General features: G+C 51.5%; 1 protein-coding gene across 2 annotated transcripts; it reads left to right on the top strand.

Annotated features, from left to right (window-relative positions):
• Positions 1 to 233: 233 nt before the first annotated feature.
• LOC135812501 (uncharacterized) lies at positions 234 to 9,032 on the top strand (the record flags this gene model as incomplete). 2 transcript variants are annotated; one of them, XM_065325846.1, is given in 5 exon segments in its annotated part: positions 234 to 476; positions 2,668 to 6,082; positions 6,329 to 6,532; positions 6,886 to 7,026; positions 8,516 to 9,032. In XM_065325846.1, coding segments are annotated over 5 exon segments (4,035 nt in total), but the record flags the coding sequence as incomplete, so codon positions are not given.
• Between the last annotated feature and the right edge of the window lie 618 nt (positions 9,033 to 9,650).

Raw genomic sequence — 9,650 nt, 5'->3', positions numbered from 1 at the left:
TTTACTGTAAGGGTCACATACGACCCTTACGCTTATGTGAGACCCATAAAGGGTTTAATCATGCACCTGCTTTCAGGCGTGAAACCCCTGTTGTAGAGGTCTCAGTCCTCATTTGTTAGACTTACCTGTCTTTATAAATGTAACTTACTCTCTCTCTCCCTCTCTCTCTCTCTCTCTCTCTCTCCCTCTCTCTCTCTCTCTGAAAACTGTGCATGTATTCTGTTGTGTTGCAGGAGAATGACTTCGCAAAGCTTGTTCCGTATGTAGAAGAGTGGCTTTTCAGCAGTCGAGTCAAGGACTTGCCGCCATGGCTGTTTGCTAAGCTCGCTCTCGCACCAGCTCACAGCTTCTCGCAGCGGCAGCTGTCCGTCGGTGTTCTCTGTCAGTACCTTGATGGCACTGTATTGGAGACCATGCCACTGCGCAACTGTCTAATTGCTGCCTGTGAGCTGCTTGGTCCTGGTAACCCCAAAGAGGTGAGTGCAGTGCCCTCCTGGCCTCCTGATTCATTCCCCAATCTCCGCTTCTCCGTCCTTGGCCTTCCCGATCTCTCTCCCTCTCCCTCGCCCCCTCTCTCCCTCCCTCACCCCCTCCCCCCCCCCCTCTCTCTCTCTCTCTTTCTTCCCCTAAAGAGATGTTCTGTTGGTATGGCCTTGTGGCGGATGTCTTTCTCCTGTATTCGAAAGTGCTTGGCACACTGGCAGTGCACAGCAGCTGTGAGTGTGCGTGTGTGTGTGTGCACGTGTGCGCCCGTGCGAGCGTGTGTGTGTGGGGGGGGGGGGGGGGGGGTGTTTGTTTGCCTGTAAGATTAGGCAGGATCCTGAGAAATAAAGAGATCAGTAGACCCAGGTGCTCGAAGTCCGGACATGGTATCCTAAGTCCGTACACCCATAATTTCATGTTCTGTTATTGTATTCGACTCAAATATTTTATCGAGGGGACATTGTGGTATGTTCTCCTGGCACACCAATTTTCAGGGATCTACGATAAGCAGAAGTCCCATACCGCGCAAGTGGGTTTTCGAATGACCATACGAAATACAAATTGGGTTACGTTTCATGCAAAAATCAACTTTTCCACGACCGATTTCGAACGGACGCATCGTCAAACAGACCTTCACTCAATCATCAAGAGCCAGCTTAGAGCTGAGAATGGCCAGAGGAGAAGAATTTACAGAGAGCCACCAATCCTTGCAGAAAGGTTGGCACTCCTGGCATCTCCACCACTGTTTTCCCTGCGGTTTTCACAGCGCAACTGCTTCTTCTCTGAGCCAACCAAAAACAGCTTGCCTTTCAGAAACAAACTACACTTTTGCAAGGAATACTGGTGGAGGCACATGCCAAACATATTGCTTCGGTACTTTCGTCGTAACCTAGCGATAGCAAGTTAGCAATTTCCAGAAATATGTGTGTATTTCGAGTCACCTCTGAGCTGTACGGACTTAGAGCACCCTCTGCGACACCAAACTTTGATATGAAAAATCAACGAACTCCAGAGAAACAGATCGGATCGAAGGATGGCCTGGTTCCATCGAGCCTGGCCTCAAAACAAACTTAGACAAGATGCCTTCCATCCACGAGCAGGATTCTGGCAAGTAATCATTGCTAGTGTGAGTTTCAGCTCGGCAAACACACACTGTAAAAGTGTCCGGACTTTGAGCACGTGGGTCTACCCAGTAGGCTAGGCACACTTCTCAAAACAGTGCACGATACCCGGACTTCCACTGCTCACACAGCGCTCAATACCTGCTCTTCCACTGCTCGCAAGCAGGGAGTCGTGAAAGCGTTCACGACCCCCTGCTCAAGACAGTGCTCAATGCCCGCGGGCAGAGCTTTCCAACACAGAAGTCAGAATAGTTTGTTGCAACTCCGTGTAGTTACGTGTTTGATGACTGCGCGGTGTGAAGTGTGGAGTTGCAACTCACCCTCCTGACTTCTGTGTCATAGAGAACAGCATGGTAAGCCCAGGGTACTTTATGTGGTGAAGTCCCCCACCCCCACCCCACTGTATGCCCAGGGTACTTATATGGTGAAGTCACCCCCCACCCCGCTGTACGCCCAGGGTACTTTATATGGTGAAGTCACGCCCCCCCCCCCCCCCCCCCCCCATCCACCCCGCTGTACGCCCAGGGTACTTTATATGGTGAAGTCACGCCCCCCCCCCCCCACCCACCCCGCTGTACGCCCAGGGTACTTTATATGGTGAAGTCACGCCCAGGGTACTTTATATGGTGAAGTCACGCCCAGGGTACTTTATATGGTGAAGTCACGCCCAGGGTACTTTATATGGTGAAGTCACGCCCCCCCCCCCCCCCCCCCCCCCACCCACCCACCCCGCTGTACGCCCAGGGTACTTTATATGGTGAAGTCACGCCCAGGGTACTTTATATGGTGAAGTCATGCCCACCACCCCACCCCGCTGTACAAAAGAAGTAGCTGCTCGTGCGTGGAGGACAATTGATAAATTAATTTTGAACTCACTCGACCTTGCTTTTCTGTGTGCCTGTCTATTGTCAGTATTTTGTGACGCCAGCAACCCGCTGGCATTCATGGCGTTTTGATGCGTGCGTGTTTGTGACCGGTGCCGTCCACTAATGGTAACTCTGCTTCCTGTAATGGCAGTGCGCTTGTGGGAATGTGTTTGTCTTCGTGTTATTCTACTCTGCAGGCGTCGGAGGCCGTGCAAACGTTTGCGGAGACGTTGAAAAAGACTATTTTGCGCAAGGCCGTGGACGGGTACAGCTGGGAAAACCTGCACCCGTTCCCGGCGGAAAGTGCTAAGCATCTCTCCGGCCTGCTGTCGTGGTACGAAGCCCAGCCCGTGCTCACGCAGCTCTGCCGTGACGCGCACGTAGCGTCTGGACAGGAGCGGGCAGGGTCCGGCGTCGCATCGGCCTCTGGTCCCGATTCTCAGCACGCCAACCTCGGCCCGGCTACGCAGGCGTACGTGTCCAGCAGTGACGCAGCTGCGGCAACTGCTGCTGCAGCCGGTCAAGTCCAGGCGCAGGCGTATGCGCTCGCCCAGGCGCAGGCTTACGCCCTCGGTCAAGCCCAGGCCCAGGCTCTTGCTCAGCAGGGCCACACATGGCACTGGTATCAGCATCAAGAGCAACAGCAACAGCAGCAGCAGAACCGACACACCCAGCATGGCCAGCACCATCCACCGGCCGCATTCTCCCCTGATACTGTATCCAGTAGTGTGCGACGGGTAGAGGAGCGAGCTGAGCATCTGACAGATTTAGTTCGCGGTTTCAAGCACGACGTGATCATGGCCCGTAGAACGCAGCGAGATGACTTGAATGCATTGTCACACCAGCTGATTTCAGAACAACGACGTCACCAGGAGACCCTCTTCAAGCAATTAAGCACGGTTGTCACTGAAAGCAGGTCAGTGTCGCCCGGTCATCTGGAGCCTCTGCTTGCGGCAACGCGGTCAGTGACGGAACGTGTGCGGCACGTTGAGCAGTGCTTGCATCAACTGCATACCGTCCAGCAGCAGCAGCAACAGGCACAGGTGTCTGCCTTGGCGCAGATCACACGCTGTGCCGCGGTCGTGCAGCAGCAGTCTCAACAGCTGCAACAGCGGCAGCAGCAGCATGAGCAGCAACAGCAACAGTGGCAGCGACAACTGCAACAGAAGCAGCAGCAGTATGAACAGCAGCGTGTGCAGCAGCAGCAAGAACTGCAGCAGGCACATGCATCCTCATTAGATCAGGTCAAAGTATATTTGAAGAAGCAGTTTGATCATCAGCTAATAAGGCAGAAACAAGAAGGGGAAAAGCAGCAGCAACAACAGCAAGAGGCTCAGTTCGCTGCACTGGCTCAGGTCCGGACTTGTGCACAGCAGCTGACACAGCAAACTCAGCAACAGCAGCAGCAGCAACAGGCACAGGCGTCTGCTGTGGCTCAGATCACACGTTGTGCTACGGCTATCCAGCAGCAGTCTCAGCAGCTGCAACAGCGGCAGCAGCATGAGCAGCATCAACAGCAGCGGCAGCGAGAACTGCAACGAGCGCATGCATCCTCATTAGATCAGGTCAAAGTTGATTCTCAGCTTTTGAAGAAGCAGCTTCATCAACTGCAACTAAAGCAGAAACTAGAAGAGGAAAAGCAGCAACAGCAACCGCTGCACCAGAAGCAGCAGCAGTATGAGCAGCAGCTTGTGCAGCGGCAGCAAGAACTGCAACGGGCACATGCGACCTCATTAGATCAGGTCAAAGTTGATTCTCAGCTTTTGAAGAAGCAGCTTCCTCAACTGCAACTAATCCAGAAACAAGGAGAGGAAAAGCAGCAGCAGCAGCAACAGCAAGAGGCTCTGGTCGCTACACTGGCTCAGGTCCGGACTTGTGCACAGCAGCTGACACAGAAGCAGCAGCAGCAGCAGGTAAAAGATCACTTTTTATCTTTTTGGCAATTTAGCCAGCGTGGTGATAAATCATCGATACCTCAGCGCACAGGGGCACCACCGACGCCTCAGCGCACAGTGTCATCACTAATGCCTCAGCGTACAGAGGCACCACCGATGCCTCAGCGCACAGAGGCACCATCAATACCTCAGCACACAGAGGCATCATCAATACCTCGGCACACAGAGGCATCATCAATGCCTCAGCGTACAGAGGCGCCACCAATGCCTCAGCGTACAGAGGCACCACCAATGCCTCAGCGTACAGTGGCACCACTGGTACCTCAGTACACAGTGGCACCACCAACGCCTCAGCGTCCAGAGGCACCACCGATGCCTCAGCACACAAGGGCACCACCAACGCCTCAGCATACCGTGTCTGTGCCAATGCCTCAGCGTACAGAGGCACCACCAATGCCTCAGCGTACAGTGGCACCACTGGTACCTCAGCACACAGGGGCACCACCAACGCCTCAGCATACCGTGTCTGTGCCAATGCCTCAGCGTACAGAGGCACCACCAATGCCTCAGCGTACAGAGGCACCACCAATGCCTCAGCGTACAGTGGCACCACTGGTACCTCAGTACACAGTGGTACCACCAATGCCTCAGCGTGCAGTGGTACCACCGATGCCTCAGCACACAGTGGCTCCGTCAATGCCTCAGCGTACAATGGCACTACCAATGCCTCAGCGTGCAGTGGCACCACCGATGCCTCAGCACACACTGGCTCCATCAATGCCTCAGCGTACAGTGGCACCACCAATGCCGTGGCACACAGTGGCACCACCAATGCTTCAGCGTACAGTGGCACCACCAATACCTCCGCGCACAGTGTCACCACCAATGCCTCGGCACACAGTGGCACCACCAATGCCTCATAGAACAGTGGCACCACCAATGCCTCAGCACACAGTGGCACCACCAATCCCTCATAGAACAGTGGCACCACCGATGCCTCCGCATACACCACTGGTATCTCAGCGTGCAGTGGCACCACCAATGCCTCAGCACACTGTGTCTGTGCCAATGCCGCAGCCATTATCACAGGCACTGCCACCAGCCCACCAGCTGTCACAGAGAAGCTCTAGGCCGACTCAACATCCCGAACTGCCTGGAGCGTTGGTTGCTAAGGCGTTTTCACCACCAAAGCTGCCGCCCCCGTCCCCACTGCTGCCGAAAGCAGCATCACAGGAACCAAATAAGCATCCTGAGCAACAGAGAGACCAGCCACCACCACAACAACAACAACAGCAGCAACAACAACAACAACAACAACAACAACAACAACAACAACAACAGCAACAGCAACAGCAACAGCAGCAACAACAACAACAACAACAACAACAACAACAACAACAACAACATCAACAACAACAACAGCAGCAGCAGCAGAAGCAACAACAACAACAACAACAACAACAACAACAACAACAACAACAACAACAACAACAACAACAACAACAACAACAGCAACAGCAGCAGCAACAACAACAACATCAACAACAACAACAACAACAACAGCAGCAGCAGCAGCAGCAACAACAACAACAACAACAACAACAACAGCAATGGTCGCCTTCCTCGCAAGACCAGATGCACGGAGAGGATCGACGACAACCCAAACAGCAACTCCAACAGCAAGACCCACAGGAACAGAAAATGCAGAAAGGTGGAGGTAAATCATTATATCCTTGCTTTGTCCTTACTTTGTATTTAGAAAAAAATTATAAAAAAATCCTTTAACCCTTTACCCTTAATCCGGCAGGACAGTGCAGTGCGTATTACAGACACTCAAATTTTCGTAACTTTTTGCTCTGTTTGTAAAAGTACTCCGTTGAGATCTCTACCTTGGCCAAGTACAGGTCATATGTACATAGACATGCTTCACACTGGGTGTGTGCTGTACTGTTATGCCCTGCAGAGGCATCCTCGGCACCAAACAAACCAGCATCTGGCGAGCCTATGCGCTTCCCTTGGCTGCAGCCACCAACGAAATCGGGATCGACGCCTTCACCAGCACCATCATTAAAGCCACCTACTCCGCAGCACCAGAAACAGCCACCTACTCCGCAGCGCCAGCAACAGCAGCCATCTCTGGCCCAGCAGCAACTGCAGAGGAGTGCTGGTGAGTTCATGCACGGTCTACTGTTGATGAGCTGTGCACTCAGCTCTGGGTACAGAATTGTAAAATAGTAAACAATGCACATGTACCAGATGCTTGAAAGAATTATAAGCCCGGGTCCGGACTGGTTGAACAAATTTAAGCGCGGGGCTTAAATTTGCTCAACCAGTCCGGACCCATTGTTAATGGAGATAATACGGCATCCTGTTTGCTGTACGTGTAAAAGTGTGTCCGTTGAAGTGTCTCCCTTGGCCACGTGCAGGTCCTATGTACAGTACATAGGCATGCTTCACACTGGGTGTATGCTGTACTGTTATGCCCTGCAGGGGCATCCTCGGCACCAAACAAACCAGCAGCTGGCAAGCCTTTCCCCCTCCCTTGGTTGAAGGCAGCAGGGAAATCGGGGACGACGCCTTCGCCATCACCACCAAAGCCACCTACTCCGCGGCGCCAGAAACAGCAACAGCAACCATCTCCGGCCCGGCAGGAGAGTGCTGGTGAGTGCATGTCCAGCCTAGTATCGAAACGTCGTGCACTCGGCCCTAGGTGCAACGTTGCCAGTACGCGACACGCTGGTTACCGTATGCATGTACTGTAAGACATGTATATATAACGAGGAAGCAAATCTAACGTTTTAACGGATGACATTTCTTCGTTATAATAAGATCCGTTGAGGCCTACTGCTTCATATATGCTGTGTGTGGATATGGCAGAATACTGCAAGATCGTTAACATATCTTCTCGTTAACCTATGAATTTTGGACAATCGTTAAATTTGCGACTCGTTATAATAACATGTCTTACAGTATAGTAAAGCCTGGTGTAAGCGACCTCTGGTTTTAGCGACCACCTGCTCGTAACGACCGTTTTTCCATGCACGGACCGTTCTACAGTAGACTCGTACGCCCAAGAACGCGGTGATTTCAGAGGGCCAGCCTAGCAAAGTTCTTATTTTCAGCGCCCCAGACTACGTTCTTATTTCGCGTTCTTACGCGTCCAACATGACCCGTGACGCTCATGTACAATGCACTTTGCGCTACATGTACCGGTTGTACACTTTACATGCACGTGTAGTATGTAGCGCTGCACTGGGTGATGTTTTCGCGAGGACCCGACAAGAGTTTGTGGTTGCGGACTTGTTTTTCGTGTACTCGGACAAGATCATGAAGGTGCAATACCAAAAATGTCGCGTTCTCTTGGAGTTCGCTCTTATATCCAGACTGGGGCGTTCTTAGATTTCCAGCCTGGACGTTCTTGGGCGTACGAGTCTACTGTACACAGACACTGTGGGACCTGGTTCTAAAGACCACCTGGTTCTAAAGACCACCTGGTTCTAAAGACCACCTGGTTCTAAAGACCACCTGGTTCTAAAGACCACCTGGTTCTAAAGACCACCTGGTTCTAAAGACCACCTGGTTCTAAAGACCACCTGGTTCTAAAGACCACCTGGTTCTAAAGACCACCTGGGTCTAACGACCGCTTTTTCTTGCACCGTGGGGTGGTCGCTTAAACCTGGTGTTACTATACATATACAGTGTAGAGATCTCTGGATCCACCCCTAACGCATGTAGCAGTACGGACACCAACAGAATGCTGGGAAATGTAGTAGCAAGGCCAGGCAGGTTGGCGCCAGTGCATGACCGTTGCTACAAGTACTAGTACTACACTTAGGCCAAGCATACGAAACGGGAAAACACGAGCAGAAAGGAACGGAAATGGAAAAACTGAAGAAGAGAGTGGAAGGGAAATGGGTAGCTTGCTTGTCCAACTAGCAGAAATGTAGGCTGCTGTTTTCTTTTCATCAAACATAGCTGGTCAACCTACTACGGGGGATCTGCATCTGGACCTAAGATTAGTGACTCTGTTCTCACACAATTGTAAATCAGTTGATCAAGTTTCTCCAGACGTGTACTCCCTATGCAGGGTACCAGCTCATTTTCGTCGTCTCACACACATCGCATTGTTTTTGGTTCCGTGTGCCTGCAGGTGGTGCGGGAGGTGTTCCGCCACTGAACTGAAGCCCGCACACTGTCACCATGTACCGGCGTGCTGATCACACAGTACAGAGAGCATAGTGATCCGAAGTTTTGCACTGTGCTTTATCACTTTTCGCCCCCCCCCCCTATTTATAGTATCCTACTAGACATGAATCTGCATTGTATTTTTTGTTTTGATTTCACATTGTGCTACTTTTGGTGCTGCCCTGCCGCGCAGTAGCCATTCTAACCCTGCTATCTCCCTCGTTCTCTCTCTCTAACCCCCCCCCCTCTCTCTCTCTCTCTCTCTCCGCCTGTTCCTGCGAATGTTTTACCATCATGCGTACTGCTACTCATGCATTGCCAAAGAAATTTTGATTTGACGCTTTGTACCATACGCTGTACATACGATTTTTTTAGATAATATCTATTGTTATCAATACATACATGTAATGTACTTGAAATGATTTCTGTGAGCAAATTTCAATTCATCATGAATGATCAAAACAAAACACACGGCTTCTGGATGCAAGTGTGGCGTTGCCAGTGCAACAAGATCGCTGATCGGGTGGATTGGTGGTGCTGGCCAGAGAGTGCATACTGTATGGCTAGAGCACGAAGGAGTGCAAGATGTTGTCGTGAGTGAGCCTTGCCCTTGTTGTTGCTGTTGTTGTTGTGTGTGTGTGTGGTGTGCGCACGCACACGAGAGAGAGAGAGAGTGCGTGTGTGCGAATGCGCTCATGTGTGTGTATGTTGCGATCTGACACACACACACACACGCGCGCGCGCGCGCACACACACACACACACACACACACACACACACACACACACACACACACACACGTGAACATATGAACACGTATCTTTGCATGCATGCGCGTTGAAATTCAAATCAAAACTCAACAGTTCTATCAGAAGTCCATAATTCTCAGTTCATCTCCTACCTAGTAAATACCATAATCTTATAAATAGAATGGCGTGCTGGGTGGAGGTGATTCTTTGGATATCATCACTGGTGTTTTGATAACGGCTATTGGGGAGGTGGGGTGTGGGTGGGTGGGGGATTCTTTGGATTTCGGGTATCATTAATTTTGCAACGGTTGTGTGGGGTCAATACCATAATCTTATAAATAGAATGGCGTG

This window comes from Sycon ciliatum, chromosome 1 (genome assembly GCF_964019385.1).
Source record: "Sycon ciliatum chromosome 1, ocSycCili1.1, whole genome shotgun sequence".
NCBI lineage: Eukaryota > Metazoa > Porifera > Calcarea > Leucosolenida > Sycettidae > Sycon > Sycon ciliatum.
This window is presented reverse-complemented; position numbering and strand designations above follow the sequence as displayed.